The sequence below is a fragment of the Heliconius melpomene genome, chromosome 14 (assembly GCF_056956725.1).
Source record: "Heliconius melpomene rosina isolate 202511_hmr_F chromosome 14, ASM5695672v1, whole genome shotgun sequence".
NCBI lineage: Eukaryota > Metazoa > Arthropoda > Insecta > Lepidoptera > Nymphalidae > Heliconius > Heliconius melpomene.
In genome coordinates this window covers 4,234,316-4,254,163 of record NC_140402.1, presented here as the reverse complement: position 1 = coordinate 4,254,163, position 19,848 = coordinate 4,234,316, and the positions used below count along the sequence as shown (strand labels likewise).

Here is a 19,848-nt window from a genome sequence, read left to right as displayed (position 1 = left end):
AAACGTGGCTTCGCCCGCTTTAATTTCTTATATTAAAGCCAAATTATACAAAATGTATTATTAAGATGTATCAGTTACATTACTGTAGAGTTTCATCTAAATTCGTTGTGTAGTTTTCTCGTGAAAATGGAACATATAGTAGAAGACATTAAAAATAAAAATAAAAAAACATTTTTAAGTAAGGTACAAGTCCTGTGTGTTATTGTGGGACTCTCAGCTATAAGCTATAATTGTATCCGCTATTAAATAACTGATTTGACTGACAACTTGTATTACATCAAAAGCAGTTACTAACTAAATATAACCCATTAAACTGCCAGCAAAATGTCAACTCTAACAATAGAATTTCCTGTACAAATACTGATTTAAATCCCTGCAAATTCTCTCTCCATACAGAACAGTATGGGGAAGATACTGTACATAGTTCTGATGCTTCCAACTCTGGCGCTATGTTCCGGAGAAGGAAATATACATTTGCTGGAAGAAGAAGTCGCTTCAGCTCTTAAGTCTTGTTCGCAAATACAAGATATATATGAAAAAGAAAGTGTAAAACGACAACGCCGAGCGAATATCTATCCTTATAATGACAGACCTCGTATAGACAGAAGGAATCAAGAAATTAACCCTTACAAGCATGTGAGACGCAATGATAGCTTTCAGAACCAAATATCTATTATAAATGATACAGATTACGATTATTTGGGGTACAAAGCTGGTGATGGGGGCGAAAAATTTATTAACAGTGTCCCAAAACCTGCCTTGAATAATGCAAATAAAAAATATGTGAATGGAAGCAACAAGAGAATCAGGAGAAATGAACCACTTTTAAGTAAAGATGATAATGACCAGGTAACTCATATAGAAATAATAAAAAAATCTATTCTATAATAGTTAAGGGGAGTTGTACCGCAGGAGTACAAGAGACTGTATGCGCGACTCGTTGTTGATTCGATAAAAAACCTAAAAAATAAAATATTTATTTAAATTTATGTTATCATTTTATCTGGTGTCGACGCAAAGCACGGCGTTGAGCTCCGCCACTTGACACGCTATTCCCCAGAAATTCGGTGGAAAGTGGCTAACGGATGTGTTAATTAGAACGAAGTGTCTTAACACTAGATTTCTACGTTCCTTTTTCCTACTCTGCTAAATTAAAGAGCTTATTTGTCCAACTAAAAACGTAAACTGTAAGTGTGATGATTATGAGTTCCATATTCATTTATTTTCATTCCTCATCACTCAACACGCAATGTAGATATTTATTTTAAAAAAATGATATTTTTTATTAAAAAAAAATATATATTTTTAAAAAATAAACATCTACATTTTCTCTCTCGAATCTCTCTTTTCGTCTTGTTATGAGGGAAAAAAATTACCTATAGCATATACTTACTTAATTGGTATACGTTAATTAACGTTATGCAGAAATAATATATGTATATAGACATCCAAGTACGGATTTCGAAGTTCTAAAACAATACGAAATTCATATCAAATTTGAATCCTTATCATTAACATATATATTGGATATTTAATTAGGATTAAACGTGTAATGAACATAATTTAAAAACTCAATAAAAACTCCTTGCAAAAATTAGTTATTTTTTTGTTTTTTACAGTGCCTCAGCCAATGTGTTTTCGCCAATTTGCAAGTGGTAAGAAATAATTCCACACGAGTGGTTAGTAAATAATTGCCCATCACATTAGTCACGGCCATGTGTGTTTTCCGCAGGTGGATTCGCAGGGAATCCCCCGTGAGGCGGAGATGTGGAATAAAGTGCAAAGCACCCTAGCATCCCAACAGTCGCGAGTATTGCTTAGGGATCAGTTGAGGGCGTGCTTTCAGGAACTACAATCAGGTATTCTGGTGGTTTTAAGTTATAATAATTATAGTAAGGAACTAATATAAAATTTTCATTGCAAAACCCTAGGATTATGACAATTTATATTATACCTTTAGAATCTTCTTTTTATAAACATCAATAAGCATTTTGCTAAAATAAGAGAAAGATGTAAAAAGCAACAATTAAATCTAGACTAATATTTTGTTTGATTGATCTCAGGAACTTTTATAATTAAATTAAACATAGTACAAGAGTAAAAAAACATGGCATTTTATTCATGGTAAAAACACCATTAAAAATGGTTATTCCCTTAGCGTAGATGATCACGTGAGATCATTATTCATAAAAAAAATAATTATTATAATGCTCTGACGACATTAACAAATGTTATGTAATAAAGAATATCATTTATTCTAAGGACAAGGAGGTATCAATTCTCTTACGTAAATAGGTACTCGAACTGCAATTATGATCATTGTTGAAAATATTCCCACAAGACATTCCATAAAACCATATTTTTCCCTGTTATTTAAAATTATTACCTATTTAAGAAATAAGTAATTATAATTATAGTTAAGTCTTCTATGATTCGTTCAGTTCAATTTAATTTATTTTTTTTAATATAACATTATATAATATATAATTTTTTAACCGACTTCAAAAAGAAGAAGGATTGATAACCCCTCTCAATTCGACTGTATTTTTCTTATGTTTGTTACCTCATAACATTTTACTGGAAGAAACGATTTTGATGATTTTTTTTTATTTATTTATTTATTTCTTTTTTATTTTTTTATTGGAAAGGATACACTTCAAGGATATCTTAATGAAGTTTGATTCGATTTTGATGATAGAATACGATTAAAGTCCGTTTTTTTTAATCAAAAAATATTTATTGTAGTATACAAATAAGTACTTAGTATGCAAGTCATTTGAAATTTAAAGCACTGGTATTACCTCCAACTTATCTGACCACAAAGGTATAATAATTAATTTGCATACAAATTTCCAATATAATATTATAATTTATTATTAATTTATGAAATATGTCCAAGTAGGTATACCACTCAATAATAATTATTTAGTGGTTATTGTGGTGCAAGTGCAGCATATGATTTAATTAACAATAATAATTATAATATACATAATAATTATATAATAAAACTAATAAGTATGTCTTTATTTATATAACAATAGTATATTTTTCAACAGAATCGGAAGACAATGGATGTTCGTATTCAAACAAGCTCGAGCGTTGTCTAATGCTTAGATTCTCCAATAGGAAAATAAACCAGACTCGGGCTACTCCTTAACTTTTAATTAAAATTGTAAAGCATGACTATATAACCACGAGGCATTGTTACGAAATATTTTATTTTATAGTGTATAAGCGTTAAAGCAAAACACAATAAAGTTTGTAAACTAAAAACATTTTTTATTTATTTTTTTATATCCACTATAAAAATAGTTGAGTTCTGCCATTCAACACGCAACGCCTCCAGAATTCGGCAGAAAGTGGGGAACGGAGTGTCTTAACACTAGGTTCTCTCTGCCTACCCTGCTGTGTGTCGGGTACAGCGTGAAGCTGATTTATAAAAAAATTATTACAAGTTTAGACTTGTAATTTAAAGATAGAACGAATCCAAGAACGAACGGCAATAAAGAGGAACTCCTGTTCCTATTTTACCCTATATGCTGTTCCCTGTTCCATATTGTATATACTTAAGTAAACTCTTTAAAAAATAATGTACTAGATTTAATCGTAACGGAAAACAGAGACAAAATAATTACTGTACTTAAATCTTCAAGCAGAAAATGAATGATGTTGTTACATAGTATTATGTAATATTTGATGCAAAAAGATTTATGGTGTATTACGAAACAAATAAAATGCAAATAATAAATCCATAAAGACACATTTCAAAATTACTATATGTATACAATAAAGGATTCATTTATTTCAGATCAAATTATTTTGTTTATATAAAACAGAATTTACGTATTTTAAATAATGTATGCCGCACACATCATGGTTGGCAGAGGGTACCTAATGTTAAAACAAACACTCCATTCCCCACTTTCTGCCAATTTCTAGGGGCATTGTCTGTTCAGTGGCGGACTCAACGCGGTTTCCTCGACATTGGGGCCATCATTGTAGTAAATAGTACAGACACCAATGAAATTTATAACATACAGAGCTTAACTTCTCTTGAATACATTATAATGCTTTTATAGATTACTTTAAGTAGAACTTACATTACAGGTTTAATATTAGAAATAGAGATATTAAAATTAAAAATATCACATATATACAATAACTGGGTATTTCGGGAATGAAAATGGTTGAGGAAAGTAAATAAATGGTTTGTCTAATGGAGCATTTTTCAAATCATGTGGGAGTAATTGTGGAGGCAATGGTTCTTTTTTCCATAGTTCCATTGATTTGGAGTTCTGAAAATTCAACTAATTAGCGACCAACAAATATGTATTTTGAGTGATAATATTTCAATTATAGTCAATATCTTGATACTTACACATATAAAAAGAGTATATGCCAAATATATTATCCTTAGCAACTTTTTTATCATGTTTCTAGAAAAGCACATAAAATATCACCAGTCAAGAGAGCATTAAAATTTTATGGATAATGAAAATAAACTCCACAATGTAAATCATAAATTTAAAATATATTTGAAAATTTTATACAGCAGTATAAAAATTAAGAAAGTATTACATCTCAAATAATATGCAATTGTCTTATGGTAGTTTAATGGACTGCTGGAGCTAATAAAATCAAAGTCAAAGTATTCAACGGTAATGGTTTTCGATTACCACATGCTCCAGGTTGTGCTTGAATATGTTTAAACCATCTACATACATTTATTAAAGATTCCTGCTCTGAGATTGTAAGTCGCTCCTGAAAAAAAATATAGAAAAGGTAAAGTTATTAATAATTGTCATTGAATTCATTTTGTTATAATTGAAATGATAATACTCACAATTAATGGATAAACTGTATGGTAAGCAGCTATATCAGTTACAGTTAAATAATAACCAGTTAAGTAGGTATTTCTCTCTAAAGCTCTATCAAGCCCCTGAAAAGGTTTTAAGAATTTTATTTAAAAAAAATGCAAGTATTTTAGATTTACAATTGATAAAAATATATGTGCATAGTTCTTTAAAATTATAGATTTATTTACCTGTAAGAAATTCTTAGCAAAGGCTGGATTTGAATGAGCTTGGTTGCCGTACATAGTTATATGCTCTAACCATTGATAGCTTTGCAGAATTTGTTCCTTAGTCATAACAGTACCGCTTTTTTCTACTAATCGAAGAACAATAGTAGCGAGTCCTTCCACATTTTCTTTATCTAAAACGGTGGTCAGTACCTAAAACAATTGTATATTTTAATACATATTTCTTGAAGATTTTCATAGTATTTCCTTCAGTGTCAAATGTGATTTGAAAATATACTTAATACTACACCTTATCGGTATTGTAGCACAAAGTGCCAACTGGTGTATCAAGATATTTTCCAACATATTTTACTACATCCATAATTTATGACAGTTATTGTAGAATTTTGGTAAAATTGTAGTTTTTATATAAATTGGTTATTTACAATAACTATCATACTATCATAGGCATACACAATAAATACTACAGTACAGTATAGTTATGTCAATGTCAGTCATACAACGGCACGGCATATAATTATAATTTAGCAAATGACAGTTGGTACTTGGTAAGTAAAAAATAACAATTAAAAAATCACAGAAAACATTTACCCTTAGAACTGTTTATTTATTTTTTAGTTAAATAACAAATAAAAATTATACCGTTAATAAGTTTGTATCAGTTTTATTAAGGCTATTCATTTTTATCGTACAATGATTTTATGTAATCTATATTAATACTGTTCTTATAAATAGATTGCTTTATTTAAAAAATACTTAAAGATGTGAATATTTTCTAATAATACACTCTTATACCTTGATATACCGTATCGTACCATAACATAATTTATTCTAAGCTTTACTGTAGTCCAGCTTTCATCTATTTCATAAATTTTCTAATCTGTTACATAAACAAATTTTGCTTGTGACGTTAGTGTCAAGTGTCAACAATTGACATTTAAATTATAAAATATTGACAGTGTCAAGGCTATTGAATTTTTGTTCGGTGATTTTTTAACTCGAGAATCCATAAAATAAAACAAATTACTAAAAGTTAAGATTAAACTGAATGTTTGATTATATGTACATTTAACAATTAAGTCTAAATAAAAAATATACTTCTAAATAGTTAGGAAACCATAGTGTTTTATATATATAGTGAATACAGCAGATATATAGATGAATAATGAAAACTATCGTATCCATTACACGATAAACAATCTTAGATTATACTTAATGGACTCAAATAAGCCATAACCTGGTTATAAGTTTAACTAAATAATAAATAGTACTTAGCCTTCATGTTGACTTTATGCCATAATTATTTTCGTGTAACACCAAACAACAAAAATAATAAGGATGATGTACAAACTTTTAGTAAAAGAAAATTTGCCTTTGGACTGTTTATACTATTTCTCGTTAGCCTGCTATGGGTGGTATCATCTGAGCTGACTATGGTACGTCTACTTTTAAAAACCTGTTTTGGAAATGTACACATTCAAAAAATCTTATATTAAATAAAAAATATTATTTTCAGTATATATACAAAGAAAAAAAGCTGGAAAAGCCTTTTCTAGTGACATATGTAAGGAGTTCCTTATTGTTCATATATTTATTAGTATTATGTTTCACTCCACCAACAAGAGATCCCTGCCAGCCAGCCGATTACACAGTAAGACATTTTGATAATTTTATTCCTTTATACAATATAAATTACTATGTAAACTGGTTATATTTTAGTCATGTTCAATTCTAATAATTATATTATAAATTGTGGTAGATAACTGTTAAGTATTCTCTTTTATTGCAGCAACTGTTAGAACCAACTACAGAAACAGATGATGAGAATTTCTACACAGAAGCTAATAGCAGTTTGGTACGGACAACTTTCTTATTTAATTATACACTATATTATTAACTTATTACACTATATTATTAACTTATTACACTATATTATTAAATAATTATACACTATATTACAATATATTATTTTCACTGTGAATCCTGAATAAAATAGGATAGGTAAAGAGAATCTTCTTTTAAAACTGCCCGTTGCTCACTTTCTGATCATTTGTGAGAAATTGCATGTTGAGTGGTAGAACTCATCACCACATTTGAAAATGAAAATAAAGAGTGAGACTTGAGAAAGAGTGAGAGTGAGACCCACATACTTATCATTACATGTACTATTAGAAGCTGTATTATGAAGCAAAAAAAAGGTTGCCTGTAAGAAATCACTTATAGTGATAAGGCCGCCTATGCACTGTATCTTAATTAGAAATTTAATTGTATTTTCTTAGTGCAATAAAGTGTTTTTGATGTGATTTTGAAGCTGCACTGCAGCACAAGGCCCCGATAAGATAAATCTTGCTATTTCCTTTTTTAAAGTTGTCATAGTGCAATGAGACACTCCTGTCTCAGTTAAGTTTGTATCATATTACTTAATTTTGTTTTAGGGAGACTCAACTTTTATACCTGTAAGGGCAGGTGAAACAACAGACAGTGATGATGCAACACCTAGAGCTGTTCGCTTTAATAAAGTTGCTGAGGTAAGCCATATTTTTTTTCAAATTTACGAATTTAAATTTTATTGATAAAACTGTATTTATTATATAATTTTAATTATCTTTTGCCAAGTATAAACAATGTCACAAAAACTAATTTCCTTCTACACCTTTCTATATATGGGATGCAGTGTGAAGATAAAAAATATATATAATTAACATGCATATATAATTTATGTTGTTATTATTATACAAATAAGTAAACCATTATTTGTTTTAAGATTTTTATAACTAACAACCCATACTACCATTTGTTTGAAAAGCCATTAAAGTTTATGATAACAGTTGATAAGAATAAATTAGTTATGGTAACTGAGACTAATTTTTTATTTTTCAAATTTTGACATGAATATAAATTGAGAATGTTTTAATTAAGCACTTTTAATTAATTAAATTGCATATTTTGAAGAACGCAATATTTCTACTTGCTATAAAAGTGAATGGCATAGTTTCTATTTGCCTTGTGTTTTTTACTTTTTTCTCATAATTTGGAAAAAAATTATGTCCAATTGCATAACTAATTTGATATACAAATAGCTATATGTATACATCAGGTACGTGTAATGTCAGCGGCAATGGCGGGTGAGGCGCTTCTCGCAAGGCTTTCGTGGTCAGCTTCGATAAGGGCGACAGAATACGCCCAGAGAAGAGCCGCAGCCGCCGCCACGAGGCGACATTTAAAATTGGCCCTTGTTTTTTGTATACCGGTAAGTGAATTTATATACTATGTTTAAAATTAAAAAAATATATAATATGCCACACTCATCAGGGTAGGCAGAGGGAACCTAGTATTGAGACACTCCGTTGCCCATTTTCTGCCGAAATCTAGAGGCATTGAGTGTTGAGTGGCAGAACTCAACGCCGCCCTTTACCTCGACACCAGAACGAAGAAATTAAAATATAAATTTTAAATAAATATTTTATTTCGTCGAGTGAGGATCGAATCCTCAACCAATTGGTTCACAGTCACACTTTGTGACTCTGTACAACTGGCCTTCTATGTTTTAATGTTTCGTAAATACATGAATAGTTAAAGTATAATATATATATATATATATAAAAAAAAAGAATAATATGTTTAAGATATATCATATACTAGCGGCCCGCTCGCGGTTACACCCGCGTGAGCTATGTTATTATTAATTTCTGTCTCCATGACTACGTCCTAGTGACGTCTATGCAAAATTTGAGACTCCTAGCATTTGTAGTAACGAAGTTTCATACAAACTTTCGACCTCAAAAACAACCCCTTAGAAGGCGAATATTGCAAATTCCCGTCTTAGCAAGCACCTACGTCCTATAAGTAACTCCTATGCAAAATTTCAGATTCCTAGCACATGTAGTTTCTGCGATTTCGTGATGAGAGATATATATATAGATAACATGTTTGTCTTAGTAATCTATTAAGCCATATCATTAATTATATCTAATTATTATTATAATTATATGAACTCGTCATTCTGAATTGTACAATTTTTCCTATTGTTGTTTTCCTTCCTTTTATGCGGTGTGTTTTTATTACGATTCGCCTGTTTCTTTTTTATTTAATACTAGCCGACCTGGGCGGCTTCGCCCGCTTGAACTATACGAAAATTTATGAGATTGTTTTCAATTTAGGGGGAGAATTGTAAAAAACCGAAAAACACGTGTTCACTTAAATATTTTTATAAGTCAGATTTTCATATTTTATAAAAATGGGCGCCGAATTAAAAAAAATCCATACAAACTTTCACACATTTTTAAAAATTCCTTCTTAATTGGTGTCCACAATACAAAACTAAACATCTGTCCAAATTTTACGTTTCTACACACAGCCGTCACGGCTGTGCGTGCGTCTTACCCCTGTGGGAATATCTTCTTTTATATATAGCGTACTCGTGGCAAACGGGGGCAGTTGCTTGTTGGCAAACTAAAGAGCGCAAACTTTGGATACGAATACTAACATTATTTATATATATTTTTCAGTGGTTCATATCAAACTACCTATATCGTCTCAGTCTTCTACACTCGTCGACTTGCACAGCAACTCTCTACACGTCGACGACGGGCGCGTTCACTCTGTCCTTAGGCGCGCTGTTCGCACAAGTGCCCACTGACCGCTTCTCACTCTCTAAGTGTATTGCTGTCCTCCTCACTACTGCTGGCTTGGTAAGTGTGTGAAAGAGACAGATAGTAGGTATGTGATATGTATTGAGGTGTCTCACGTCCACACATGGATCTTACCTCCACACATGGACTTCACATGTACTTTGCTATGTGCAGGAAATAGTCTAAAGCTAAAAAAATATCATATACAATGTTGGCTTCCTATAAATAAAATAGAATAAAAAAAATACTTATTATTTATTTGTTTAAACTGTTTCGCTATAGCGTTTTGAAAATACTTCCGGATTTATTTCTAATATTATATTGTACTTATATTTTCCAGGTTGTTCTAGGAATAACGGAGGGCCATCAAAGCAATTGGATAGCAGTCCTGGCTGCAATAGGATCAGCGTTATGTTACGCTGTACATCTGTTACTATTCCGCCGAGAATTAAGAAAAGGAGATGGGATTAACTCATTTTTACTAGTGGGTAAGTACAGGTTCAAATCTCTTTTTTTTATATTCAAGTATTTTCGTCGGTGCTTACGAGAAAAAAAACGTTTAAAGAAACATAAACAGTGGTAAAATGTATATTCATGTAATGTACTTTCTCAATTTCCAGTTATTAAGGGTTTTTATTTTTTTGTGACGTCTTAACACTAGGTTCCCTCTGCCTACCCTGCTCTGTGCGGGACACAGCGTGAAGCTGATTTTTTAATCTTTTTTTCTATACATTTAGAACCCATTCTGGTCACTGCACGACAGTAATGTTATTCTCAATTTTTTATATGCTTTTTATTGCTATAATAAACATTTAAAGATTGTTTAACTACTTTTTTATATTTGTAGCATGCTAACAGTGCGCATAATAGCAATTTTATTAAGCTAAAGATTATTTATAAAACATTATTTTTATATATTCATTGTTCTTCAACTTAAAATTGAGTAAAATTTTCAAATAAAACCAGTAACATGATACCTTAGGTTCTTTTTATTTTAATTTTTTGTGATAAAGTCACAAATAAAAGAGTAAAACTGGAGAGTAGCCATAAAATTGAAATTGCCAACAAATAAATATCATATAATTTTTTAGACCAATATCAAGACAAAAGATACAGTAACTCTGGTGCTGTAATTCCGCTGTGGAATTGTGTTTGTAAACGCAATAGTTGTTGGTTTGATCCTCACTAAAAAGATAAATAGATTTTATCGGTAAGGTTAGAAAAGAGAATGCAGTGTTTAATTCCGGGATTTATACAGAATAACTGGAAAATTGGGCGGAAAGTGACAAAGCGGGTGTCTTAACACTACATTCCCTTTATCTACCCAGCGTGAAGCTAAAATCAATATTTATTTTTATTCTCCCAGGTGTAGTAGGTTGCGCATGCGGTTTTCTAGCGTGGACAGTGGGCGGGGCGCTGGCTGCGACTGGCGTTGAACGGTTTGAGCTCCCCGCGCCAAGGTTGTGGAGCTGGTTGATATTGGACGGAGCTCTGGGGCCGCTGCTCATTGAGAGTTTGTGGTTGTGGTAAGTTTTTTTTAATAGTTACTTTAAGTATAATTATGGACATGCGGATCATATTCGGGACTCTTCGACTTGATGGGGATCCGAATTAATACGTCAATATTTCAATTTTAATTACTCTTTTACCTTACCTTAAGTTACACAGAATTTAATCTTAAGTAACTAAACATAGTTACGTAAAATTTAACCGGCCTACAGTGACATATTCACTGTCGTGTCCACAGGGGTCGGTCGCTGACGTCGTCTCAGACAGCTACACTGTCTTTGGCTCTGACGTTGCCGCTGTGCGCGTGCGTGGAGGCGTGGCGCGGGGGTGGGGCGGCGGTGGGTGCGCGGCTCGCGGCGGCGATGCTAGCGAGCGCAGGCTGGCTGGCGGCCGCGCTGCCAGTTCCTCTGCCTAACCCTCTGGACTGGGTGAACGCCAGGCTGAGGGCTGCTGATGGGTTTACGTTAGTATTTTTATTTTGTTTTTGTTGACGTTTAATAGTAGTTTTGTAATAGTCGTGCCGCATCAATAGTCTATTACTGTTAATGCGCTAGTTGTGAATTCGATACTCATTTCCTTTTCATAGTTTCGTGGGAACATGAATTAAATAAACTATATAATACATCTTATCACATATTTGTTCTAATAAAAATAAACTTAATATAAAAATATGTAATTTCTAATACAGAGCAATAAGAAATATATCTGAACTGGACGAACAATCAGAAGCGTTAATGTCATCAGATGAACCAACGTAACCCACATCCACCTTACAACACGAAGACACTATGAATGAGCACAGTGTGTAACCTCTTGTTACTCCTAGTCTAAAATATGTATAGCATTAAAATATAAGACCCTTACACATCATATTTTAAAATTTTTAAAAATATTAAATTACCATATCTACGTTTTATTTTAGTCTGTGGTTCTACCATTTTTGTTTTTTTTTTTTTAAATTGATCTCTCGTTTTATTAGTATTAGTGGAATATTGTAAATCGAATGATCTAAAGATATCGATTTTTTAATTTTTTGTATGTTTTAGTAATTGTGGGATATTAGTTTTTATCAGAATGTGCAATTTTTTTTGTGACAGTGTTAGTTTCGTAGCAAAAAAATATATATTAAACAATATGGCATATCTATATATATATAACTAGACAAATTTTAATTGCGTTAATCGCAAAATACCTCTTTGGTTTGCAGTCACTATATTTATTAATAGTGTTTAAAAATATATATTTTACACTTTTACCATTAATAATAATAATTATAGATAAGCTAAATCTATTCTTCAAAGTCAGCCTTTTATTATATTAATATATTATTTTATGAAAAATCATTCCATTAAATATAATTACTGTAATATATTTAATATATATTCATTTATTTTAAGTATACAACTGTTTTATAATTTGTACTACTCTTTTAACGAACAAACTTGTTTTACTTTTTTTTATCGTATCGTATAATATTAATTATTTGCAGTTTGAAATCTTTTAAAAGTTCTTATACTATGTATAGTACATGGTTATAAATGTATAAAATTTTATGTTACACATGTTACTATAGTATTATAATTATATTGGTCTAAAAAATAAATTCTGTTTGAACTTCATAGAGCATTTTATAATAATAACAATAATTTAACTATCTGGATATCACTATATTAATAAATAACTGAGAGTTTTCTGCAGATTGAGATGTAATTAGAAAATGTTGTCAGTTGTATAAAAGTTTATCTTGTCGCTCCGAATGTGTTTTCAATAGCTTCCTAATAAATAATGTAAATGTGAAAATGGTTATAAATTATTAGTTGTTATAAGGACAAACCACCTTATAATTTTTTAACTTTTATATACATATATTTATTAAATATAAAGTGTAGTCCTCGAGGTTTAAGCTGAGTTTTGCATTTGCTTTGTCGAGTGTTCATATATAATGTAGGTGTGACGTCGGACATCAACTTGACGACTTGATAGGCCTACACCTCTTATACTGATAACACCGTCACATATTTAATTCTTAATATTTTATGTTCGATTTATTAAAAGCCAAAAGATAAAATTGGCACTATCACTGTACAATAATGGAAAAATGTGTGTGAGGAAGTAGTTATTAAGGATCCAAAGACAATCCACGAAACGACATTGCACCTGTATAAGAATTGATATATTTTTGTTTGAATTTTTTTTATAGAATATATGCTTATTGCATTATTTTTAAAGTTTTTTTTGCTTTTAGATATATTCCCACAAATGCAAAGCTGAGCTAAAGCCTCGCGAACTGTATATTTTTTATGTGTTCTGACTTCTGTGTGAATAGTTTGCATCTTTTCGTGTTCTTTGTACTCGTAAAAAGTTGATAATAGTGTGGTTAACAATAAAATAGTTCTTACAACAGTTTCTAAACCTTTTGGACATAAACAAAAGACAATGTTATAAATAAATTCCTTGTAAAATATACATGTGTGAGTAAATTAGAATGTTTTGAAATAAGTTCAAGTTGTTTTCGTCGCTTTATTTTACATTCATTTTCCTATTTAGTAACATTATCTCTTGTTTAACGTACAACCCCCAACTTTGGCAAAGTGATAAGTGCTCAACTGGCACGTCCGGAACGCCATAATCAAATAACAGAACAGAGCTGATGTATTAGTCCTTGTGTAGGCGATTCTTATAAAGTATGCACAAACTTTTTTTTCCAAATACCCATAATATTCTAAATTTTGAAGTAAATCCTATTTTTTGTAATATACAACAAAGCATTTGCTTTATGCTAATCTGTCTATATGTAACTTTTGTAGTCATATTTAATGTTTTCTGATACATTGTTTGGTAATATGCCCCGATATAATAATAGTAATCGATTTTCTTATTTTTGTGGTTAATAGTAACAAATGTAATAAAATCTTTTATGAAAACTATTGTTTTATTTTAATTATTTTATATTAATTTATTCATTTAATGGACTTTGTGAAGGCTAAGATTTCGTCCTCTCCTCGTCTTTCCTCATCTCCTCGTGTATACAACAAACATATCATATCATAACAATTTTTGGGTATATCAGACTGCAGCAAATCGGTCTAATAAAATGTATTATAATAGCCCTACCATGACCTTCAAATTGATAAACATTAAATTGAATCCCGAAAGAGATAATAAATGTCTAGTTAGAACTAGTGTAATAAACGAGGTAGGTATTTCCGAAAAAGAAACTGAAAATAATGATTGAAAATTTATAAAAGTATTGTTAAAGATTCGGAAACCAGAATTTGGCGGAACATGGGAAACTGAAGTGTCTTAATGGCTAATGGAGTGCCTTAACATTAGAGTCCCTCTGTCAACCCAGCTAAAGAAAGAACAATCTCACACATTAATTAAAATTTTCATGGTTCTCTTGTGTAAATATGTTCTGTGGTCTAGTTTATTATTGTCTGTGGGAAGCTGTCAGTTCTCAAAAAAATAATAAAACTAAAAGTGAGGTTATATAGCCCAGATTAAATGTTTTATAATACGATTTATTTTGATTCTACAAAGAACTATGTTTAATTAATTGATAATGTTTATATATTATAACAAAATGTCACTTGTTATAAAATACACTATTAAACAGGCTTTGCCTGTCTCCAGTCGTTTTTGTCCTATATTTAATAATACCTACAAATATAGTACAAATTCGAAAACACCGAATGAAAGCGTGTATAATAATTTTACTGATTGGGAGACTTTAAGTAAAAAGAAGAAAATAAGTAAGGCTATGAAAGCTTATCTGGAAAGAGCTAAGGAACACGATGAATTTATGAAAAAGCAACAATTTGAATATAATATTGGTAAAAGGCATCTTGCTAATATTATGGGAGAGGATCCAGAAACATTTACACAAAAAGATGTTGATCGTGCTATTGAGTATCTTTTTCCTAGTGGTATTTATGACCCAGCTGCCAGACCTCTAATGAAACCACCTGAAGAAGTTTTTCCCGCACGTAAAGCGGCTGAATTTGATGAAGCTGGTAGACCTCATCACTTTTTATTCTACACAGGAAAACCTAATTTCTTTAAACTTTTGTATGATGCATCAGATAATATTCAAACTTTATATAATTATGAAGACAAAGTTATAAGGAAGAAAGAAGCACCAAATTCTAATGAAAAATTAGAACTAGATTCATCTGTTTGGGTAACAAAAGAGGAACTTGAGCAATTATTAGTAGAAAATATTAATGAATTGGAATATGATAATTTTAAATTAGTGATGGATAGGCTTGTTGGTCTACCATACTCTTACAAATGCAAAGAGTTCATTGAAAAGTACAGAAAGCCATTATCCACCCAAAAATTTGCATTAGAAATTCCAAAACCCAATTATGACGAAAATGGCCGTGCCTTTGTCACTACCTATGAGTGTTTGAGAAAGAAAGCTAGAGGGGATGTGACTATCTTATCTCCTGGCACAGGAAAAATTACTGTAAATGGAAAGGACATAACATATTTTGAAGATGTACAATCTCGTGAACAGGTTATATTTCCTCTGATATTTACTGGTATGGAAAACAAAGTTGATGTAGTATGTAACATAGAAGGTGGAGGACCGTCTGGCCAGGCTGGAGCCATAAGATGGGGAATAGCATGGGGTTTACGCAGCTTCATTGATAAAAGCATGCTTGAAGCGATGCAAGTCGCTGGTCTACTGACGAGAGATCACAGAAGACGTGAGCGTAAGAAGCCTGGTCAACCTGGTGCCAGAAAGAAGCCTACTTGGAATAGAAGATAATTTATGCACTAGTTAATAGTGTTATAGTTTTAATAATAAACAAAATAGCTTCAAAATATTATAGATTTTTTATTCATGTATATTTATTTATTCTTGTTAAATTTTTTCTTCATCATCTTCTTTCTACCGCCTATCTTCTTTTGGAACATTGTGTTCTTTCTTTCCTTATTGTATATCCTCTTCTTCATAAGTGACTTTAGTTCTCTCCTATCCTTATTTCTTTCATTTTCATCTTTCTTACTAAAGAAAAGTAATGCATCTGTAAACAAATATAAATATACAATAATATGCCATACATTGTGTAATTTTGATATTTAAGAGAAATATTTTAAAACAATTTAATAAAATTATGATATTGCTCTGATATATTAATATGTATATGTCTATTTTTGTTTCATGCTTTATTATCAAAGTAAGCAGAGATAACCTAATGTCAAGAGACTTTTCACAGTGTATAATTGGGTGACAGAATTCTCGGGCATACTTTGTCTAACCATAGTAAGGTAATGAAATTACTTCAATCCTCTGAGTGGCGATTGAACCCCCAACCATTTCATTGACTGTTGGAAACTGTCCCACTTTGCAACAACTGATGTAACTTTTCAATGAAACAATAAAATAAATGTAGTGAGTTTACATTGTTAAATAGAATTAAAAAACATATTCTATATTACCTTTTAATCTAAAGTCATCAGAAGAGAAAAATAATTTCTCTCTCCATACTGTTTTAGTTTCACTAATCTGAACAATAGGTTCTTGTATCTTTTCATCATCTTCGTTTTCTGATTCAGAGGAATCATAGACAAATGGATTCTTTTCACCTAGATCAAAGGGGTTTTTTACTTTTGAATCTTTTTTAGGTTTTAATTGAATATAGTCCTTTTCTTGATCTTGCCGTGTTTCTGTAAAATATTAAAAAAAAATTTTGTTAATTCTCTTTTATGTTTTCCAATATTAACTTTAGTGTGGAATACCAGTGTCAAAAGTGTTAAAAATACACATTTTACACATTTACTTGTGTATAAATAATGCCATTATATTTATTGCAATTGTATTTTTTTTTAAATATTACCTTGATATTGAGCATCATCTTTTGAAAATAAACTTCTCAAGCTGAATGCATTAGGCTGTGTTATAGCTTCTTTTAGAGTGTCACTTATTTTATAAAATTGCTCCTTAGACACTTCAACCTTTTCAACCACTGGTTCAGGTTCGGCAACTTGTTCTTCTTCTTCTTGGTCTTTTAATTTTTTCTTTTTTGATTTTTTTCCCACTTCTTGTTTCACTTCTACAGGTGCTAGATATTTTGCATGATCAGGCTGCATAGGATCAAATCTCAACATGCCCAATTTTGGTCTAAAATTTAAAATTATATGTAAGTACACAAACACACTTATGCAAGCATATACACATATATATATGTTCAACCTAACTTATAAATATATATAAAATAATTAATTTGTTTTATTTGTAAAATGTTTGTTGTGTTTGAGTATAATATTAAAACAGATATTTTAGATATTGTATTGGGAGAGTGAGGTATCCTTATACAGGCATTACTTGCTTAAAAGGAGATCTCTGTAACAACTATTGCTGTGTAAAATCTGTTAAACAAATGAAGTATTTTTATTTATTTATTTTATTTCAAGTAAAACTATTTAAAATAAGAGTCTTTTGTGGTAAAATTTTTGTGGTAGGAAAGTGTTTCATTATAAGCTCAATATTTTTTGTTGGAATCCACTGATGGTAATTAATTTCATTTAAATATGTTTGTTAATCAAAGTATGGTATTAGCTTTGAATTCTGGCCTTCAACATTTCTGTAATAGATATGGAGAGTATAGACTAGAGTAATTAATAGACACAACAAGCAAAGAGAACCTAGCTAGGTTATCTTTGCCTCTTATATCTATTAACTATGAAAACAAAACAATATATATATTTTTTTTATTTCTTTTTCAAGACAGTATTGAAAAAGTTCAAAGAAATTTTACTTACTTTGATTTATTATTAGAAGAATCAGCAAACTTTGTTTTAATTTGAATTCCAAGAACATCTTGTAGAATGTTCATTTGCTTTGACTTTTCATCAGCTTGCTCCAAATCCACTTGGTCTTGTTCTGTAGTATCTTCTTTGTCATTTTCATCTTCAACAAACCTATCATCTAGTACAAATCGTTTGTCAGACTTATATCTTGACTGTAAATCTAGAACCTAAAAAAAATATAAGATTGAATATTTTAAAAGTATGAAATTTGCAAGAAATTAAATATTAAATTATAACTAACTCTTTGTCCTGTCTTGCCCTCAAACTGTTCCTTTATTTCAAAATTTATTTCATCATCGCTGGCTTCATCATCAAATAAATTTGTTGCACCTTTTATGTTTTTTTTACTGTTATTGTTTGTTATAACATGGTTTTCTGTGACATTATCTTCTGTATCTGAAAATAATATTTTCTTATTTGGCTTTTTATCCTGCAAAAGAATTGTAATAACATTTTATTTATCCTGCTTTTTATCCTGCAAAAGAATTGTAATAACATTTTATTTACCACTAGCAACTCATTTGCAGCTTCACCTGCTTGGCCTACATAATTATTAATTTACTAATGTGCATTACTTTCTATTCTAACACAATTTTAAAAATTATATTACCTAACCTAACTTTATTTTTCAATATACCTATATTGAAAAATAAAGTTTGGACAATTTAATAAAACATTTATAGTAAATTTTTCAACTTTCACTTAATGTTAGTGTAATGTCTGATTACCTGAGTGGAATTAAACTCATGACTGTTACAATAGTTAAATGTTACTTAACTATATTCATATTGTATATACAATATATTAAAAAAATCTAATTTTAAAATATTAGCCCAATCAAAATAACATTAATAGAACTTACTATGCTTATAAGGCCTGACTTTATAATGTTTTTCTTTTCATTAAATTCTTGCCTTTTTTTCTTCATTGACTCTAGCCTTTTGATATCTGCGTTTTGCTTTTTTTCATCATCGTGGAATAAATTGTTTATTTTATACTTTTTACTATCATGTTCATTGTTTTTTATATGTATTATGGGAGTAGATTTCTCTGGAATTACTTTTGATTTCTTTATGGTAAAACTATTGTCTTCAAATTCATCATCATACTTTCTTTTTTGAAAATTTAAATTTTCTGTTTTGTTTTCTCCTTCTGTTGCAGAATGTGTTTGATCAATCTAAGATATATAAATTAATAATTATAAATGTTAGACATTTTTAAAATATATTTTTTATGTATAAAAAATTACCTTTTTAAGTTCCTTTTTATTAGATTGCTCCCTTTCTCTTTGTAGTCTTTCTAAAAAACTCTCTCTGGCTCTTGTAACATACAATTTATTTCCATAAAATTCTTCATTAGAAAAATGTTTTATACCTAATAAAAAAAAATCAACAACTTCATTTTATAATTCCTTAAGATTTTTTTAAATAGCTAAGTATAATTTATATATAAGTAATTAATTTATATTTTTTATTACATTACTTACATGATTCAATATTAAAATTTGATGCAGATAAAGTTATGAATGCAAATTTCTTTTTATCATTTTCAGTGCCAGGTTTAGTTTTTAAATCGAAATTGGTTATATCTCCATACGACGAAAATACTTTTCGTAATGCATCTTCACTTAAGTTATCTGGTAAATTGCCAACAAATAAGCGAGTAGTGAAAGCCATTAGTAAAATCTGCATGAAATTATATTTACAATTTAAATATTCTTAAAAACATATTAAAATATCTTAACGTGAGTTTTAAAGTATATTATAAATTAATAATAATGTACAATGAATTGATATTTGACACTTCACAGGAATTGTCAATTACACGTGCTGTTAAACATCACAGAAT

General features: G+C 30.0%; 5 protein-coding genes across 5 annotated transcripts; 3 read left to right on the top strand and 2 right to left on the bottom strand.

Annotated features, from left to right (window-relative positions):
* The first annotated feature begins 375 nt into the window (after positions 1–375).
* Positions 376–3,177, top strand: LOC146532014 (uncharacterized). Its single transcript, XM_085196983.1, has 4 exons — positions 376–849; positions 1,620–1,655; positions 1,733–1,859; positions 3,057–3,177. The coding sequence occupies exons 1-4, from the start codon at positions 403–405 to the stop codon at positions 3,155–3,157; spliced, it is 711 nt and encodes a 236-aa protein (XP_085053109.1). The 5' UTR covers positions 376–402; the 3' UTR covers positions 3,158–3,177.
* A 1,335-nt stretch (positions 3,178–4,512) lies between these two features.
* AIMP3 (aaRS-interacting multifunctional protein 3) lies at positions 4,513–5,526 on the bottom strand. Its single transcript, XM_085196985.1, has 4 exons — positions 5,331–5,526; positions 5,045–5,233; positions 4,844–4,939; positions 4,513–4,761 (listed from the first exon to the last, which is right to left on the bottom strand). Exons 1-4 carry the CDS (start codon positions 5,400–5,402, stop codon positions 4,612–4,614), a joined length of 507 nt encoding a protein of 168 aa, XP_085053111.1. The 5' UTR covers positions 5,403–5,526; the 3' UTR covers positions 4,513–4,611.
* A 467-nt stretch (positions 5,527–5,993) lies between these two features.
* LOC146532012 (solute carrier family 35 member F5) lies at positions 5,994–13,677 on the top strand. The gene is made up of 10 exons (XM_085196973.1): positions 5,994–6,477; positions 6,558–6,692; positions 6,831–6,896; positions 7,477–7,569; positions 8,139–8,291; positions 9,550–9,732; positions 10,013–10,160; positions 11,039–11,198; positions 11,420–11,644; positions 11,870–13,677. Exons 1-10 carry the CDS (start codon positions 6,322–6,324, stop codon positions 11,937–11,939), a joined length of 1,389 nt encoding a protein of 462 aa, XP_085053099.1. The 5' UTR covers positions 5,994–6,321; the 3' UTR covers positions 11,940–13,677.
* A 944-nt stretch (positions 13,678–14,621) lies between these two features.
* On the top strand, positions 14,622–16,013 carry mRpS9 (mitochondrial ribosomal protein S9). The gene has a single exon (XM_085196975.1). It carries the CDS (start codon positions 14,744–14,746, stop codon positions 15,953–15,955), a length of 1,212 nt encoding a protein of 403 aa, XP_085053101.1. The 5' UTR covers positions 14,622–14,743; the 3' UTR covers positions 15,956–16,013.
* LOC146532010 (putative RNA-binding protein CG14230) lies at positions 16,005–19,835 on the bottom strand. Its single transcript, XM_085196968.1, has 8 exons — positions 19,487–19,835; positions 19,250–19,374; positions 18,863–19,177; positions 18,242–18,430; positions 17,953–18,167; positions 17,028–17,311; positions 16,630–16,857; positions 16,005–16,214 (listed from the first exon to the last, which is right to left on the bottom strand). Exons 1-8 carry the CDS (start codon positions 19,689–19,691, stop codon positions 16,039–16,041), a joined length of 1,737 nt encoding a protein of 578 aa, XP_085053094.1. The 5' UTR covers positions 19,692–19,835; the 3' UTR covers positions 16,005–16,038.
* Positions 19,836–19,848: the final 13 nt, after the last annotated feature.